The sequence below is a fragment of the Theropithecus gelada genome, chromosome 15, assembly GCF_003255815.1.
Source record: "Theropithecus gelada isolate Dixy chromosome 15, Tgel_1.0, whole genome shotgun sequence".
Taxonomy (NCBI): Eukaryota; Metazoa; Chordata; class Mammalia; order Primates; family Cercopithecidae; genus Theropithecus; species Theropithecus gelada.
The window spans coordinates 31,743,570-31,763,044 of NC_037683.1; the positions used below are offsets into that span (position 1 = coordinate 31,743,570).

The 19,475-nt window shown below is 44.1% G+C and overlaps 1 protein-coding gene across 2 annotated transcripts in view; it reads left to right on the forward strand.

Moving 5' to 3' along the window:
* The window catches only part of EPB41L4B (erythrocyte membrane protein band 4.1 like 4B), a 157,908-nt gene that overhangs the window by 48,148 nt on the left and 90,285 nt on the right, over positions 1-19,475 (forward strand). For both annotated transcript variants that reach the window (XM_025360668.1, XM_025360669.1), the window contains exons 3-11: positions 5,691-5,733; positions 6,584-6,662; positions 9,121-9,165; positions 11,014-11,066; positions 15,822-15,942; positions 17,634-17,721; positions 17,890-17,978; positions 18,276-18,345; positions 18,439-18,608. In XM_025360668.1, coding sequence (XP_025216453.1) covers positions 5,691-5,733; positions 6,584-6,662; positions 9,121-9,165; positions 11,014-11,066; positions 15,822-15,942; positions 17,634-17,721; positions 17,890-17,978; positions 18,276-18,345; positions 18,439-18,608 — 758 coding nt within the window. The remainder of the gene's footprint in view (positions 1-5,690; positions 5,734-6,583; positions 6,663-9,120; positions 9,166-11,013; positions 11,067-15,821; positions 15,943-17,633; positions 17,722-17,889; positions 17,979-18,275; positions 18,346-18,438; positions 18,609-19,475) is intronic.

The following is a 19,475-nucleotide window of genomic DNA, read 5'->3' on the forward strand; positions in this document are numbered from 1 at the left end:
CTGGAGGAGGGATTGTCTACATATTATTGATAAAATGAACAAGATATCCAAGAGGAAGGGTGAACAGATGTAGGCCACAGAGAATGAGAGGACTTTGCCAGGCAGAGGAGGGGCAGGGATTTTGGGCAGTGGTAATAACAGCCCCACCACGCAGGAGCCTCCCTTCTTCTCTTGGGAGCGGGTGTCCTGGAGGGTAGATGTGGCCACCATTAAGTCCTTCCCTAAGCCGCTTTTCAACATGAAAAGGGAGCTTTTTCTGATGGTACATTTTGCAGTAAGGAATCCAAAAGAGATGATTTTGACCTTTGTCTCAAGTCTTATCAGATGTGTGTCCTCTGGCCTTTTTAGCATAGAATCTGGCAATGAGAGGTGCAGGGCTGCATAGTGAGGCTGGAACATAGATATGGCGCCTGCTGGGAGGGTTCAGTGGCCGCTAAAGGGACTCATGCGGCTCCTTTGGCTTTGCTTTAATGGTTGTTCTGAATGTCGTCACATTTGCCACTTGTGTGGACACTATTGGGTGCTCTTGCCATCTCAGATGTAATTATAAGAAGAAAAGAGTGACTACTAGGTATACCTGGAGGGGACATAGGAGAGCATAAATGCTAAGAGTAGAATCTGTGTTACAACTGCAGGAAATCAGACAAAACCCCTTCCTTCCACCCATTTGGTTCAGTGCAGTTTCCATAGACAGTGCTTAGGGGATAGTTCTGTTCACAGGGGCTGAAGCTGAGGCTCGGGTACCCGGGCTGTGAGGTGGGCTGGCCGGGGGCTGGTGGGCTTGCTTGTGGCCACACATCAGGTGAGTGGCAGAGCTGCGACTTGAACCCTGATCTTCTGCCTCCTTGCATGGCGGTCCAAAGAAATGTAAACTGGGCTCAAGAAATGCCACAGGGCCTGGTGTAGTGGCTCATATCTGTAATCCCAGCATTTTGGGAGGCCGACGCAGGTGGATCACCTGAGGTCAGGAGTTCAAGACCAGACTGGCCAACATGGCAAAATCCTGTCTCTATGAAAAATATAAAAATTAGCCAGGCGTGGTGGCACATGCCTATAACCCCAGCTACATGGGAGGCTGAGGCAGGAGAATCACTTGAACCCAGGAGGCAGAGGTTGCAGTGAGCTGAGATCATGCCACTGCACTCCAGCCTGGGTGACAGAGCGAGACTCTGTCTCGAAAAGAAAAAAAAAAAAGAAAATGCCACAGGCCTCTCTGCAGCCTGTGTCTGAATGCTAGGAGGCAGGCCGAGTGTTTTCCTGCCCATGTGCAAATACGGGTACTGAATGGGAAGCTGCTAAAGGGGTCTCCACCGCTGATTTAGATGATTCCAAGGAAATCATCTCACACCAGCAGGTAGCTGGTGTTAAGTGAGTTTATAGGGCTTTGTCATCATGGGGAGCAGGAAAGATCCCCCCATAGGCAGAAAAGGCACTTTAAGCTAGTCTGTGGTGTGGAAACCTGGAGTACTGGATGCTGACACTGACAGGGCTGTGAGTTTGAATTCCAGCTCTGCTTCTTTTCAGGGCTGCACCTCCCACACCCCAGCCTTAGTCAGAGGATGGATGTGATACAGTAAACTCCAAAGGCATTCATCCCCTTGTTCCTCTTTTCATCCTTTGGGTACAATTTGATTATCTCTTCAGATTCCTTCCAGCTCTAGTTTAAACACAAACTATATATATATATATAAATTTATATATTTATTTATTTATTTGAGACAGGGTCTTACTCTATCACTCAGGCTGGAGTGCAGCTCGGCTCACTGCAACCTGTGCCTCCCTGGTTCAAGGGACTCTCCTATGGGTATGCGCCACCATGCCCAGCTAATTTTTGTATTTTTAACAGAGATGGGATTTTACCATGTTGTCCAGGCTGGCCTTGAACTCTTGACCTCAGGTGATCCACCTGCCTTGGCCTCTCAAAGTACTGGGATTACAGACGTGCACCATCACGCCTGGCCTATTTTTAATATACATAGGGTCTTGTCGTCACCCAGGCTGGAGTGCAGTAGTGTGATCATAGCTTATTGCAGCTTTGATCTCCTGGGCTCAAGTGATTCTCCCACCTCAGCCTCCTCAGTAGCTGGGACTACAGACGTATGCCACCATGCCTAGCTATTTTAAAAAGAAAGAAAAATTTGTAGAGATGAGGTCTTGCTATGTTGCCCAGGCTGATCTTGAACTCCTGGGCTCAAACGATCCTTCTGCCTCAACCTCTCAAATTGTTGAGATTACAGGTGTGAGCCACCGTGCCTGACTTAGGTGCTCTTTATAAGCCAAGAAAATTTGCAGGTACTAGAAATCCTACTATGAGTTTCATCACTCAGACTTAATGGTGAAGGCTCAGGAGATGTTCCGGCAGAGAGTTGTTAGATGCTGTTCAACTCCTGAGCTGCTCTGAGGCCTTGTAGTTCTACTGCTCCCATGTAGATTTGAGATGATTACATTCTACAACCAGCCTTATGGGTGTCATATTTCCAGAATTGAGGTACTATTGGAACAGATGGGCCTTGCCAAGATCATCTCGCACATCTTGATTTCTGGAAAGGATTTTGCCAGATGGACTTGGATAAGAAATTCAGATTAGAAACCACCTTTCTAACACCCATTAGAGTATTTGAGTAAAATGTCCTGCTATTTGAACTCAGAAATGCACCTGTCTGTTTCCAGTGACTGGTTTAATGGTCTGCTAAGAGGGCCGGAGCCATTTGCCTTGGCGTTTACCCACAGGCAGCATGGCTATATTTAGCCAGGCCACAGGTGAACATCTGAGACAGGTCCCGCTGCTGCTAATACTGTCCTCAAAGCCGAGCGTAGGATACAGTTTACTAAATGCCACGTTGGGCTTTCATTGCCCCGGTGTTCAAGTCACAAGGCGGTCTTATGGGATAAAATATGAGTGATCAGAGTCTCAAAGGCCCCTGCAGCTAAGAAGAAAGTCAGATCATTTTGAACTGGTTGGATACAAGATAGGTTTTGTCATCTTTCATTTTAGGATTGTGACTGGGTTTCTTATTGCCTCTGATGCAGGCAAGCAAAACCTGATCCCATCATCAAGGGGTCAAGGAGCTTTTAAAATGAGGAAGCCGTTTCTGATTCCCTTCTCAGCTTCACCAGCCCCAGACTTTTCATAGGCGTCTATCCTGGCAGGTCCTGCTTTGGGCAGGACTCTGTGGCTGAGCAGAAAGGTTGGAGCCCAGCCTACAATGGCTGAGGGGGTGCCTTTTGCAGTGTGGCCAGAGGGCAAAGCAGTCAGCCGCCCCGTACCAGCATCTGGCTGTGGTCTACCTGTGAATGCACACCAGCCACAGATGTTTGGCCGTTTCACCTCTTGGACTAGCCTGTAAAACCTGAAATTGCTTGAGATTTTGCTCAGCCCAAACAGCAGTTTTGAGAAGGGGCTGTGGATGTTTCAAGATCTCCAAGATCATCAGAACCTCTTCCTGGGTAGGAGAGGATGTGGAAAACGTCAGTACTAAATATTTAACGGGCACACTGGAAGCATTTATGAAAACTGATGCTCTGAGATTCTGTTTAATGAGTCTTGGGTAGGACCTGAGTTTTGACTTTTTCAAAGTTCCTCAAGTGATGGTAATACTAATACACAGCCAGGATGGAAAAGCACAGCTGGGGAGACTGCACAAGTTGGACTTGGCTGAAGATGAGACTTTGACAGTAGAGGAAGAGGAAAGGGAGGCCTCAACTTGTTCTACTCAAAATAGTGGTGAGGAGACTTAAGAAAGGAAAGAAATGGAACAAGCTTCTTTAAGCGATAAGCCTCATATGGGCTAATTAGACTAGGGGATGAGTGGTGAATTCTTTTGAAAGTGAGAAGAACAGGTTTAGTCATAGCCATTAGCATGTTACTTGGTAGGAAAGTAAATATTAGGCTTAAATCAAGTCTGTATCAGCCCCCTCCAGGGGCCAAAGTTGGGGGTTTTCAGCTTGTTGGAGGGCACTAGCAGCATCTAATTCTAATGAGGTGAACTCATAAAACAACAAATGAATATGGACGTGACAACGCAGCCCAACCCCTAAAAATAATATTCTCATTAAAATAAACAATTATGCAGCAAGGTAAAAAGAAAGTAAATGGCATTCACAGCCCCACTGTCCAAAAATAACCTCTACAATTCCTTCTGGACATATCTAGAGAGAAAATAATAATTTTATACAAATGAGATTCCACCTGATTTTTTTTTTCTCATGTAACATTGTGCTGTGGATCTCTTGCCACATCAATAAATACAGGCCTACATCAGTTTTAAATAGTATTTCATTATATGGATGAGCCATTTTCTAATCCATCTCTGTTGATGGACATTTAGGTCATTTCCAATTCAAAGCTATTAACAATGAGATAAAGCATCCTGCACATGTGCGTCTGAGATACGCATCCTGCTGTGGTGACATTACATGGCTACCTAGCCAGGAGTGGAGAGGACAAAAGCCCCACAACCCACGTTCTCCCATTGCACTGCCCCCAGTTTATTGTGTTATAAATCATCTGTTATTTGCTTTTGTGTTTCCTTATCCCCCTCCTCCCACACAGTCATAATGGCCTCTTTGGTTAGGTGTGGAGTACACTGTCTAGGTGGAGTCCTGCCCCTCCTCATTATTAGACTGTGCAGGGCGCAAGTGTGTCTGAAAGCCCATTGGCAGTCAGCAGAATGGCCTGTGACTCTGAGTAACTCGTGAGAAGCCCACTCTGCTTGTATCACCCCAGCTGTCTTTCTAGCAGGGAAGTTTCAGCATGCATTAGGTCCACATAAAGTGATGGGAATAGTCCCTACTTGCCTCACTTTAAAAAATAATTTATATTTAATATTTATTTCTCAAGAATCTAATAGGGGCCTTCTGGGTGCCATACCTTGTGCCTGGCACAGGAAACAGTCACAATTAAGTGCCCGGTCCCTGGCCTCCAGGAGCTGACGTCTGCAGAGAGGCGCTCAGTAGAATACTCCTAAATGCAGTTCTCCGTGGAAGTTAAGTGGCTGAGCCTCCTCAAGACAGCAGTATCAATGACTTTGACTTCATAGGGAAACTTATATGAGGCAGATGGTTTTGTAATCTCCTTAGATAAGACTGAAGCAGTTCTTTTGGTCAAAGCTAGAGGAACTTAAAATGCCCTCATTGACCAGAGCAAAATGATCTTAGGCAAATCCCTGCCTGCCTTTGCATTTGCAGTGTGGCTCATTTTCCTGGCGAAAGAAGAAAGGGGTTGTGAATTTTAGTTCTGTACTTCAAAGAGTTTAGGATGACAACCTCAAGACCAGTGCACGATGAGAGGTTATTGGTATCCTAGATTGTACTTTTTGCTAGATTGATGGAGACCTGGAATGCTTGGAGAAGATTGGCTGTAACTTGAGAAACTCAGAAGGAAAAGGCAGTTGTTGGCTCTGCTGATCAATTAGTTAAGGGATTTTATATTCTTTCAGGCACCACTTTGTAAAACTTCCAGAAACTAGGGAGTCCCCTCTGCAGAAAAATGCACATATATGCGTAAACATTGAATTTTTTTATACCATCCCAAGCAGTTTGCAGATTTGCAGCCTAAAAGCCCATGATGTGATCCAAACCCTGGTTTTTATGGGTAGAATTACTAAGGTTTTTAGAGGAGGGTAACTGTGAGGGCTGAATAACCTTGCCGATGAACTATTCCTAAAGAGACTGTTTTTTCTTTCTTTCAGCACTGGCTGGATCATGCCAAACCCATAAAAAAGCAGATGAAAAGTAAGTAAGCAAAATTTAGCCCACTCTTTTATTTCTTTTTTTCTGAGAGTAAACTCCTTTGCCAGTGTTTTGAGGTGTTATGTTTTCATTAGAACTTGGAAGCATATTAAAAATCAATTCAGTATTAAGTGGACAATTTTTAATTTCTTAAGGCTAGCCAAAGATGAGAGTTTAAAATTTGAATAAAAGTGTTTAGTGGATATTGAAAAAACCGAATGTACTCTCATTTGAAATCAGACGCCTCTGCCAGTGAGCACTGATTACTCTGCTATTCAGAAACTCAGCTTTATACCTATTATATCTACTTTCTAATGAAGTACAACATAGTCTCAGAGGATGAGAGAGTAGGAGGGATCTTTGATAGTCTGCTACAGCTTTCTCAATGTACAGGTGTGGTAACCACATTTTTTAATGTTGTTTATGCTTGGGTAATTTTTAAAAATTCATATTCTCTTAAAAGTACTTTAAAGTGTTTTTACATAACAGAACACTTTGCATCACTTTCCTTTAGCCTTTGTACTTTGTACTTTATAAAAACTAGCTGTCCGTTTGGAGTATTGTGGCATCGGGGTGAAAGTAAAATGTCAGCTTTTAGGTAATCCATCTAGATCACTAGGGTTTTCTCCTGGAATGAGGTTACTAGCTAAACTATCTTAGTCAACACAAAAGTCCATCTGTCTCAGTTTCCCTGACGAGGATTGGAAAGAATTGACCAGGGTTGCGTGCCCAGTTATGCTGTCCTGATGTCGTGCTAAATGTTATAGATTTAACGTGCTTTTCCTTTTGTCCATCCTGTGATCTTCAAAACTGGGGGAAAAACATCTTCAACCTTCCATCTCCAAATGTTTAGTTGGACCTGCTTATGCTTTGCACTTTCGAGTTAAATACTATTCTTCAGAACCAAACAACCTTCGTGAGGAGTTTACAAGGTAGGCCACGATGCAGAACAATCTCCCGCCCAGCAGTGCTTGCCTTACGTGTCATTTATGACTCTTCTCAATTGTGGGTTTGCCTCTCCTTCTGTCTGCCGTCTTTCTATTTCTCAGCAAGAGTTATTAGTATTTTTCCGGTGCTTCTGTATTCCGTTAAAAATCCACAACTTTGCTTAATTTGACATTTTTCTGAGTGAATAGAAATTAGAAGATACGTTTTCTTGTCACACTTCTATTTTCTTGGACCCTGGATAAATTGATTGGTTGCTCTGTGGCATTTTATTTTTATCTCAACTACAAAAAGGGAAGGCAGATACTGGAAAAGCATTTCTCAGTCCTAAATCGCCATCTTATGTTTTAAGGGATTGCAAAATATTCTCTTGATTGTTATAATATAAAGAACCCTCTTTAAAAAAAAAAAACATAGTAATTGCAGCAAAGTTGTTAAAATCCCTTCATATTATCTTTTAGCTCCCCTGAATTTCTTTATCTTTTCCTTTTTTTTTTTTTTTTTTTTTTTGAGACAAAATCTTGCTGTGTTGCGTAGGTTGAAGTGCAGTGGCATGATCTTGGCTCACTGTGGCCTCTATCTACCTCCTGGGTTCAAGCGATCCTCCTGCCTCAGCCACCCGAGTAGCTGGGATTACAGGCGCAAACCATCACACTCTGCTAATTGTTGTACATTTGATTAGAGACAGGGTTTCGCCATGTTAGCCAGGCTGGTCTCAGACTCCTGACTTCAACTGATCTGCCCGCCTTGGCCTCCAAAGTGCTGGGATTACAGGTGTGAGCCACCGTGCCCAGTCTGAATTTCTTTCATGTTTTGTTTGCCCATGTCTATGTCTTAGACTTCAGAAACAGGGAAGAAGAAAAAAAAATTTGAGTAACATTTTAAATGTGGAGTTTCCCTCTAGCCTCTCTTCCATCAGTGAAATTCTCTACAAAGTCTTTTCCTGCTTTTGATATCCCCAGAGCCTCCTTGTCATTGTTTGTGTGATGGAGTATAGTGGTGACATGTAGGCTGCTGAGTGGTTCTTAGGGAGATGACCCCTGAGTAATGCCTTAAAGACTGACTGGTTATCACTATTTCCCCTGGGCCTTTTTTTTTTTTTTTTTTTTTTTTTTTTTTTTGAGACAAGGTCTTGCTCTGTCACCCAGGCTGGATCACAGCTCACTGCAGCCTCAACCTCCCAGGTTCAAGTGATCCTCCCACCTCAGCCTCCCTAGTAGCTGGGACCACAGGTGTGTGTCACCACGCCTGGCTAATTTTTCGTATTTTTAAAATAGAGACAGGGTTTTGCCCTGTTACCCAGGCTTCTGCTGGGCTGCTATGGTTAGGTTTTCCTATAGGAATCAAGAGTTCTGGCCATGTTAATACTGTGTCTCTTGTGAGATGACTATGCAAGATGGTATCCTGATGTTCAGAAGTGAAGTTCAGTGGTGGCCAAGCACCTGTCAGGAAGCAGGAACATTCTGGAATGTACTAGAACTTTCACCATGCCTGATCTTGATTTCTGACAAACAGTCCTTCTAGTGTTGCTCCTCAGAGTCCTCTATGAATGCTGTTTCTAGCTGTCATCAAAGCTGTTGGTTTGTAACCCGGGTTGTGTGAATCAGAAACACCCGGGAAGCTTTTGAACAACTCAGATTCCTGGAGGCCACTCTTGTGTGCAGGATTCTGTTTCCATAGGTAGGGAGCAGAGCACAGGCAGGTTTGGTATTTACAAAGCATTGTGAGTGGTTCTGATGCCTACATCCTCCTGGTAAAAAAACAAACAAAAGATACCCCTCTTATTTAAGCCAAGACATTTATTTTTTACCTGAGTAAACCCCATGCGTGTTATTTGCTGGCTTCTTTCTCATTTTTTGTTACCCCTCTAACCATTTGCAGTCCAGTGCCGGGATTTTTCTTGTTTCGTGCGTGTGTGCGCGCACGCGCGCCTGTTTTGTGTTTTGAAAGAGTCTGCAGTTACACTGCATCAGGGGAAAAGAATCCCCAAGCAGTTTCTGACTAGAATCAGCTGCAAACTTTTTGTTACAATCCATGGCAGCAGATCTGGAATCGGCTGGTGGAGCTGGCTGAGAGCCAGACCCCGCAGCCCCACCCTGCCTGGGTTATTGGACATGTTGCATATCCATGTGCCATGTTCGGCTCTCTTCTCCAGCACCGAGGGGGTTGTGGAGGCTGTCATTGGACCGTGCCGTGTATCATGTTCCATCCTACAAGTATCTTGCGAGTTCCCCACGTGCACTCACCTTCCTAGCTAGGTTCTGGGATGCCTTCCTGGAGACCCAAGAGGAGATGCTTCCACCAAAGTTCTCATTTGATTTGGACTCCTGTTTTACAATATAAAACTCCATGCCGTGTGTGGGGTGGGGTTTGCAGTGGGAAGCTGGGGATTGGGAGCGGCTGGGAAAGGGTTACCCTCTGTTGACTTTTGTATATGTTTGTCAGGTACCTGTTTGTTTTACAACTCAGGCATGACATTCTTTCTGGAAAGTAAGTATGTTTTTGTTCTGACTCTTAACCCAGGATAGATCATAGTGTATTTCAAAATAATTCACTGTTTTAACTCTTTTACCCTTGTTCCCTTTTCAAAATTCAAAAAAAGTGCACCAGGCATTGTAAAGTGAGTCTAATACTTGTATCACTGTCATTATCATCCTATTTTAAATGATTACTATATGGCTTGAAGCATTTCCAAGACCATTTAATATCTTAAGTGATGTGTATTTGGGAATAACTCTCTCCCTGATCACATCACTGTCCCATTCATAATGGCTTTTGTCGTATTTGCAAGCAAGATACGTTATTAGTATGTATACACTTACAAGTATTTGGACAGTCAAAAAGTGTCATTCATCACCATCTGCATATAAGAAATGGAAAGAGGTTATGTTCTGATTCCAATAGAAAGTTTTAGACATCTCATCTCACTTCCTTTTCTCCTCTTAAAAATGGCTTTGAAATACTAGGCCTCTGGCAACACACAGTGATCACTGAGCACGAGAAGCATTGGCACTGAAGTGGTTGATTTCGCATGCAGTATTAATTTACCGTAAAGATGGGAGGTTTCAACAGGCATAGCTTTTATAACTGTGTCATTTTTCAGCATCTGTATTGAATATTTTCTATTACATGAAAAACTAAGGCTATATTGAGTCTAAAAAGTAACCCCTGCTATTGACAAGAATACGTTCTGATTTTGAATATAATCTGAAGGAAAATTTAAAATGTAATTTCCGAATTTGCAAACTCTCTATAGAATATGTGCTATAAAAACCTCAGTGAAATGTACTCCATAGACCAATAGAACAAGTAGATTGTACAGTGTATACATTTGCCTTATTCAGCCATGCAATACAGACCTTTGGTTGGTGTGTGTATTATGAGTGTGTGTACTTTTTTTTAAATCCTCTCTCTCTCCATACTGTGCTCCTCATACTAAAGGCTGTGTAACTCTAGAAATTGTCCTCGGTTTGGAAAAATATTAATGGCAACACCTTGCATTTGTATAGTACTTTGTAGTTTACATGCAGTTTAGTCTGCTTTGTACTTCAAAGCAGAATGGTGTTCGAGTCCCAATATTGCTCCCTTCCAGCTGGATGACCTGGGGCAAGAGCCCTTAACACTGAGTTCCTCATCTATAAAATGGGAGATGGTTCGGGGGAGCTCACTGACAACACCCATCCTAAAGGTTTACAAACTTGATGCGTTGACCAAATTGGATAATATAAATGAAAAGGCTTTGAAAACTATGAAGTGCTATACCAATGTATGTCATTATTATTTTTCTAACCAAATTTGAAATATTATGTATGAATGAGATCACTGAATCTGCAGTAGTACTCCTCTATGGCTATGCCTTAGATAGACTTAGAATGCTGAGTGTATCCAGCCATCCTGGCAGTATTCGATATAGTGTCTCTGTGTTTATTTTTAACGCTATGACCTTGTTTCAAGAAAGATTTGAAGGCAGCTTTAAAAGATGCAGATACTATATCAAGATAAAATAAATTTAAAATATGTTTAAATATAATAAGGCAAAGGGAACACTTTTCATTCTGTTTTCCAAACTTTTCCATTCTTGCCAAATTCAGTAAAATTGTACATGATTGATAGAAGCTATATCTATGTTGGGTTATTTTGCCCTATGATAAGAATCGACTTTGGGAAATTTGTAGTGCAAATCAGCTTGTTGCATTCTTTAGTGTAGACAGCAAAAATATAAACTAAGAATACAAATCTAAATATCGCTACCTCTTGAAAAATGATTTTAATGACATTTTATATGGTTGTGAGTACTTAAGTTCCTATTTCGAATTAATTTCATTTTTTTTTTTCAAGATTGAAATGCCCTTATGAAACAGCTGTGGAGTTAGCTGCTCTCTGTCTACAAGGTACGTTAATCTTTAGTAGTAATTAGCATTTTAATGTTACTGCTTTTTATTTCAACAAATGAGTGTCTACAGTATACCAGGCCCAGAGCTTAGCTTTGGGGATATAAATGAATATGACATGGTCTCTGTCCCCAAGTGGCTTGCAGTCCGGTGAGGAAGGCAAGGAGTAGCAAGGACTGCAGTGCAGTTCCTTCAGGAACAGAGACGTGCAGGAGGTTTGGACAAGGAAGGCCCATTGTGGGGATGAGAAGACCATGAGTCAAGGAACCAAGGCACAAAAGTGCAGAGAGGTTAGCAGCAGTTGAATGGTGCTGCAGAGTGAAGTTCAAGAATTTGGACAGGTGGATGACCTTGGGCCCCATTTAAAGAGAAAGAATTTCATGCAGTCAGTAGTGACACCTTTGAAAGCTCTTAAGAGGCAGCAGGCCTGGCCGGATATGCACTTTAGAAAGGCCACGTTGGCTGTATGGGGAGAAGGGATTGGAGCAGGACCGAGACTGGGACTGGGAGCCCAGTGAGGAGGTGCTGCTGTAACAGAAGGAAAAGGAAACTGACTAGGGCAGGGGCTTGCATGCACATACACACACACACACACCAAGAAATAGCATTATAGCATTGGCAGTACAAGGAGAAGTAATTGGTGATTAGACTTAGGTGTTGAGGGAGGAGTTTGAGATGATTCTCAGGCTGTTTCTGGGGATGGATAGAGGTTAGAAGAGGTGAGCTCCGGTGGAGGAAATGGTCTGCATTGGGCCTCTTGGCTAAGAGATTCTAGAAGCTCCAGCAGGTTCTTGAGTACCTGAATCTGGCTCGCTCAGAGAGGTCAGGCTGGAAGCATTAATGTCAGGGCTGGCGGGGTGCAAAGGGTATTTTTGCATGTGAGTGGGAACTGGATGGTAAGAGGTCTGCCTGCATGATTGTCAGTGTTGGCTGTTTATCTGTGTGATGCCCTGGCGGTTTGTAGTTTCGGATGCAGAAGAAACACTTGCTAAAGTCTCTAGCACTAATTAAGAGAATACTAATGTGTAACTGCACATCGGGATTTCATTAGTACATCAGATAGACATATGTTGTGCACTCGTTTGCCAGCGTGTTCATCAGCTTCTACTGGATTATGGATTATGATATATTCATTCATCATTAGTAATTATTTATGAACACCATAATGAGAATTGACTTCTCACTTTTGTGTTTGGCCGGTTTTTAAAAGTGGAACTGAGAGGTTTTTTCAAACTATAAAATTAGTACATACTTATTACAGAATATCAGGACAGCAACCCACCAATCAGACAAGTAGAAGGAAGGAAAGAACCCACTGTCCTACCAGCCACAGGCAACCAGAATTTCTGTCTGTGAGTTTTGAGTGGACTTTTGAAAATGTGATTTTGATCAGTCATCTGCAAACTTTTGTGTGTTTTTTTACTTGATATTTTTAGTATGTGTATTTTGTCATGTTTACACTCATAAAGATGGTTTTTAATGACCGTAGGATGCTCCCATGACCTGAAACTTCTATTCCTCAGTCACCTTTTAATTCCTGTTGTCTTGAACTCCTGGCTTCAAGTGATCCTCCCACCTCAGCCTCCCAAAGCACCTAGAATTACAGGCATGAGCCACTGCACCCAGACTCTTAATTCTTATTATCTAATGGGGACTTGGCATATAGTAGATGCTTGGTAAGTGCAGAGTGAGTTGAATGAATGAGGTTGGAGAGATCTCCTCACCCCACCCCCGCCAAGAACTTTAAAGGCAGAGCCTTTAAACTGGTGGTAGAGTTGATGGTAATGTCATCTATAGCCATCTGTGCCAAATACAGTGCTTCCTATGTATTTTTCTGATATGACAGTCTTTATGGCAGGTGCTGTAATGGCAGGCATGGCTTGAAGAACATGGCAGTGGCCTCTGCTCTCCGGCCACTCACTCACATAGCAAGCGGCTTTCCTCTACCCTAGAGTTCCTGAGCTGCCAGAGGTCATACCATCAGGCTTGACAGCCCAGCAGTAGATGTCAGAGTGTCGTTAGTGAGACAGAAGCATCTATGTCAGATGCAAGGCCATTAATCCACTGGAAAGGTTTCCTCTTAAAGCCATTGGCACAATATTGCAAGCTTGTACGTTGTCGTGAAAGATCAGAGGATGAGGTGCACATATTACTATCCCACCCCATTGTAATGAAGCCCTCACCATACTTAACAGAGTAGTGTAGAACCAAAACCTTGCCCCAGAGCTGAGACAGGCACAAATAAGGTCAGTTCTCTGTGACCTTTCTTGGAGAAATTATCCATTTGAGCTGAAATCAAAATGTCAGTGTGATTTTAAGATACAATTGTTGGCTGGGCGCGGTGGCTCACACCTGTAATCCCAGCACTTTGGGAAGCCGAGGCGGGTGGATTACCTGAGGTCCAGAGTTCAAGACCAGCCTGGCCAACATGGCAAAACTCCGTCTCTACCAAAAATACAAAAATTAGCCATGCATGGTGGTGGACACCTGTAATCCCAACTACTTGGGAGGCTGAAGCAGGAGAATTGCTTGAACCCAGGAGGCGGAGGTTGCAGTGAGCCAAGATCGCACCACTGCACTCCAGCCTGGGTGACAGAGCGAGACTCCATCTCAAAAAAAAAAAGATACAACTGTTATGTCAGATAGAAATAAAAAGACTTGGCTGGGCATGGTGGCTCATGCCTGTAATCTCAGCACTTTGGGAGGCTGAGGTGGGTGGATCGCTTGGGCCCAGGAGTTTGAGACCAGCTTGGGCAACATGGCAAAACCCCGTCTCTACAAAAAATAAAAAAATCAGCCAGGTATAGTGGTGTGCACCTATAATGCCAGCTACAGACTGAGCTGGGAGGATCACCTGAGCCAGGGGAGGTTGAGGTTCAAGGTTGCAGAGAGCTGTGATCACACCACTGCACTCCAGCCTGGGCAACTAAGAGCCTTTCTCAAAAAGAAAAGGAAAGGAAAGGAAAAAGGGAAAGGGAAAGGACTGAAGACTTAGATACAAGGGGAGGCTCTTGTTACATTGTCCCTCCGTGTCCCCTCTTCCCAACCCCGTTCTGTGAGTAAATGCTACAGCCTGCTTTCCACTTCAACTACAGCTGAGCTAGCTCGTCTGGGACTCCAAGGATCACTAGAGCATCTCTGCAGGTTTGAATAAAAGGAAGGGTTGTGTTTCCTCCTGTGCTTGAGCCTTGAAGACATGTCTTGCTGTGGTTGTCCTCGGTGCCTCCTGAGTTGTGATACAGTGGCCCTGCGGGGAGGCTGTGCTCTTTTGGGAACTAAATTTGTAGTAGATTTAAAAATTAAACCAGGTAAAAGGAAAAGAAGGGAGAACTAATAGGCCACTCGTCTGTTGCATGCCTGTGCTCTTGTTTCATTCTTGTAACAATTCCCATTTTACAAATCAGGCACCGGAGACCCAGAGATGTTAAGTGACTTGCCTGCAGTCACACAGATAGATTATGTTAGAGGTGGGATCCAAGCCCTCTTGTGTCTGAGCTGTTTCCACCACCCTCCACGGCCTCCTAGAGCTGAGGCCTGGCTGCAGAGGTTGCAAACTGAGTGAAGTGTTAGTTGATGGGATCTGATGTGTGCAGCACAGGTTCTTAAAGTGTTTTCCAGGGTAGCCACATTAGCATTACATGGGGACTTGTTAGAAAAGCCAGTTCTCAGGCCTGGTTCCAGACCTAGGGATTCAAAAACTCTGGGGGCGGGGCCCAGTGATGTGCGTTTTAACCAGCTCGCCAGGTGATTCTGATGCGTACCCGAGTTCAAAAGCCACTATTGTAGATCAGTGGTTTTCCAGCAAATGTGCAGAGCCTTTAAACTGGCAGCCTGTGACCTGGGCATCTTGTTAAAAGGCAGGTTTTGCTTGCATAGGTCTGGGGTGAGGCCTCAGGGTCTGCGTTTTGGGCAAGCTCCCAGCGGATGGCAGTACTGTTGGTGTGTGGTCCACACTCAGTGTAGCCTTGTGTTAGAGGGAACGCGAGAGGATTCCTTTTCATTCTGGGATCTGCTTTCTGAGCTGCAGGGGGTCGAGGAGAGTGGGTTTTGTCATCATGCCCTGGATCAGGGGGCCACCTGTATCCTCAGGGCCTCCGTCCTGTGGGGGACTTGGCAAGGGCAGCACAAATTGGGCTTCTTGCTCGGATCCCTTGTGTGTCTGCTCCTCCCTCCTTTCTGCACAGCTGTCTCCCTCCCAGGTTCTGCCTGACTTTCCGCAGTTGCTCCTGCAGCCCTCGCACCCCTCCTCCCTGCCTCCGTCCCTCTCTCCCTCTCCCTCCCTTCCTACTTTTCCTCTGGATGCTGCATGTGCTGAATTCTTGATCCATCCTCTCCAGCACTGCAGACCCTGAGGTGCTGCTCTGACCTACCCTTAACAAGAGCCTTGTTAAATGGATGTTTCTCGGCAGATCCTCATTCCCTGCGATTGCCTTTTATTGCAAATTCAGGGTTCTGCCACTTCATGGGGAAAATGTAACTGGGGCCTCCCTGGGTGGGAACAGCAGTGGAGAGAAAGGCAGTAATAACTACGATGATGCTGTATCACCCAACAGGGAGGACATTAGAATGCTTCTAGGATTTTGAGTGTACATACGACTACCCAAGTGAGAGTTAAGTCTTCCCAAAAGGAGAGAGTTATACATTAGCGGGGGGACCTGTGCTTTAAAATCATGCAAAATGCCTTTGGACCTGGTTGCAGCAATAACTGAAAGCATTCAATGTCTCCTGTTTTCCTCCCTTTTATGAAACTTACAGCGGAGCTTGGGGAGTGCGAGCTTCCAGAACACACACCAGAGCTTGTGTCTGAGTTTCGGTTCATTCCCAATCAGACAGAAGCGATGGAATTTGATATCTTCCAGAGATGGAAAGAGTGCAGGTACCTTGATGCAACCGTCTAGCATTTTGATATATCTATTTTGTCATAAATAAGTGTTGGTTATACTCCTTTATCTACCAGTAGAATTGCTCTATTGATGGCCATAGAACTGCAGCTCCAACTCGTCTCTCCTTGTGTCAGTCCTGTTTTTCCAAAGGCCCACATCTTGTCCTTTTTATTGTTGAGAGAGCCTCGCTCTGTTGCCGAGGCCAGAGTGCAGTGGCACTATCTTGGCTCACTGAATCCTTGACCTCCTGCCTCAGCCTCCCAAGCAGCGGGGATTATAGGCATACGCCACCATGCCTGGCTCGTTTTTCTATTTTTTGTAGAGATGGAGTTTCACCATGTTGCCCAGGCTGGTCTCAAACTCCTGAGCTCAAGTGATCCTCCACCTCAGCCTCCCAAAGTGTTAGGATTACAGGCAGGAGCCACCGCACCTGGCTGGCTGTCTCTCAAGAGATGTGCAGCAAGAACCAAACCACACTCCTTTTCTCTCTCTGCAAACAGAGCCTGGTTCTGATTTGTTTATTGCAGCCAGAGGAGCCACCGCTGTCTTAGTGACACCCCAGGGCATCCCAGACACTCTCACATACTTGCATCTCTGGGACCTCAGGGCCTGAACCTTCTGAAACAAGCACTTTCGAAATACACCCTGTTGTATAGGAACATACACATTAGAGACCATGTGTTGTACATTTCAGGAAATGTGATCATCATACCTAAATCCAGCAGTGTCATTTATCCCTTTTGTTTTTTCCCGCCATTCCCCCTGCAGGCACCACTTTCATGCCTGCACTACCAACTCCACCCCTCACTCACGGGTTTCCTAGATGTTAACCGTTCCTCCCTCCCATCCCATCTTCCCCAAACACTGCCTCTTCCAGGTCACCCTTGGACTCTGGAGCTTAGCGTGACTTTCTCTTATCCCTCAGTCATTCTGAAAAGCTCGTGTGACTATTTTAGTGGAAGGTGGCATTAGTCCATTCTCATTGTGTAACACTGAAGCAATGTAAATGTCTGTGGGTATGGCACACCCCACCCACACACTTACACATCCACTGTCCTCCCTGCAGGAAGCCATCATTGGCAGTCTGTAGTCTTTTCCTTTTGTATTTACATATACAACATTGTTTCATTGTTTCCTTAAGTGATCATGTTGTAAGCACTGTTCTGTGCTCCCTTTCTTTCTTTCTTTCTTTCTTTTTTTTTTTTTTTTTTTTTTTGAGATGAAGTTTCACTCTTTTTGCCCAGGCTGGAGTGCAATGACACGATCTTGGATCTCGGCTCACTGCAACCTCCGCCTCCCAGGTTTAAGTGATTCTCCTGCCTCAGCCTCCAAGTAGCTGGGATTACAGGCATGCACCACCACGCCCGGCTAATTCTGTATTTTTAGCAGAGATGGAGTTTCACCATGTTGGTCAGGCTGGTCTGGAACTCCTGACCTCAAGTGATCCACCCACCTTGACTTCCCCAAGTGCTGGGATTACAGGCATGAGCCACTGTGCCTGGCCTGTTCTGTGGTCTTTCTAGTCAATTAACAGTAAGTTCTTGGGAATCTTTTTGTATTACTATAATTTGGTGTCCCTCATTGCTTTAACTGCTGCATAACGTTCCATAGTAAGGCCGTGCCCTTCAGAATCCTATGGGCTTACAAGTCGCAGTTTACATGTATTTCCATTGGTTTTTCTAAGGGGAAAGAGCCCTGCCCAGGCGGAACTCTCCTATCTGAATAAAGCGAAGTGGCTGGAAATGTATGGGGTAGACATGCACGTTGTCAGGGTAAGAACTGTGTGCATTTAAGTACTTTGGTTTTGCTGTTACTGAAAAATGTATGAACATTATGCAAACAAAATAACTTGTGGTGAGGAAACTGTTTTTGCATTTTGCATTCTGCTGTGTGACGACCTGTTAGAACCCTCTACCGATTGTCACTTCGTTTGTTTGTAGGGAAGAGATGGCTGTGAATATTCTCTTGGACTGACCCCGACAGGCATATTAATCTTTGAAGGAGCTAACAAAATAGGCTTATTCTTTTGGTAATTTAGTTTTGTCTAATATTAAAAATGTCTTTTCCTATTTTGTGGTGGAATTCTATGTGATGGATGATTATTGAGGGGTATCTGCAACACCCAGATTCATCCTCAGAGCACGTGGTGCTGCTGTTGTGGGTCTGTGGCAGTTGCACTGAAACTTCTGGATAATCACACTTGAATGAATGTTGGTTTTTTTTTTTTTTTTCAGTCTAAGCTTTAAAAGTAGAAAGGAAACTGCTATTTGATGTGTAGATGGTTTTACTGCAGATTGTGCTTTTAAAATGCTTTCTCTCTGACTAGGCCTAAAATTACCAAAATGGATTTTAAAAAGAGCAAATTGACACTCGTGGTGGTCGAGGATGATGATCAGGTAGGCCTTGCTCCCATTTCTTACCCTTTGCTGGGAAAATCCTGTGTCAGTGTTGCAAACGCCCACTCGAGGCCCTTGTGCTTCCTCTTTAAGGGACGTGAGCAAGAGCACACGTTTGTGTTCCGGTTAGACAGTGCCAGGACCTGCAAACACCTTTGGAAGTGTGCAGTTGAGCACCACGCGTTTTTCCGACTGCGGACGCCAGGAAACAGCAAATCCAATAGATCCGACTTTATCAGGCTGGGCTCTCGCTTCCGATTCAGGTAGGGAGCCATTTCTGCAACACGCATCGCGTCTTCTGAAGGAGGACAACTGTGATTTCTTTCTTGTGTGCTAGTAGAGTGATGAATTTGTGTCCAGAAGCTTAGGTTGCATGTCCCGTCCCCACTTTTCTTAAGGTGAGTCACCGAAGCTCTTTTGATCCTCGTTGATAAAATGGAACTAATAACAAAATTGTTAATAACTGACATTTAGCCAGAGCTGTGCTATTCAGTACAGTAGCCACTAGCCACATGTGGCAATTTAAGTTAATGAATATGAAATAAATTTTACAATGTAATTCTTCAATATCGCTAGTCATATTTCAAGTGGCCAAGAAGCCACATGTGGCTAGTGGCTGCCATATTAGACAGTATTGACACAGGACACAGGATCATTGTGGAAAGTTCTGTTGGCCAGCACTGTGCCAGAACTGTTCATATACCCTTAATAAGGTAGGTTGATTATCCCCATTTTACAGGTAAGGAAACCAGGGCCAGAGCTATTACGCTTAAAGTCACACATAGCCAGGAAGTGGTAGAGCCGAGATTGAACACCGTGAACTCTGGCTGCTAAATTTCTAACTGCTACTGTATTGCCTTTTGCATGCCAGTGTCCAGAAATTTGGGATGGTTAAGAATGAGAGGAGATATCAATATGTGTGCACGTAACCCAGGGTAGGATGAGTAGATACTTGAATCTGAAAAGAGCTTGCAAACATCGAGAGCTTATTCTGATACATTTTTGCTTATCATCCTAAGACCATTTTTCTCAGAGTGTTTGAAAACTTTCTTGGTGTTAAAAATGAGAACAGCAACCTCACCTGAGAACTTTGCAGTCAGAATCTATGGGTATGCATGTGTGTGTATATG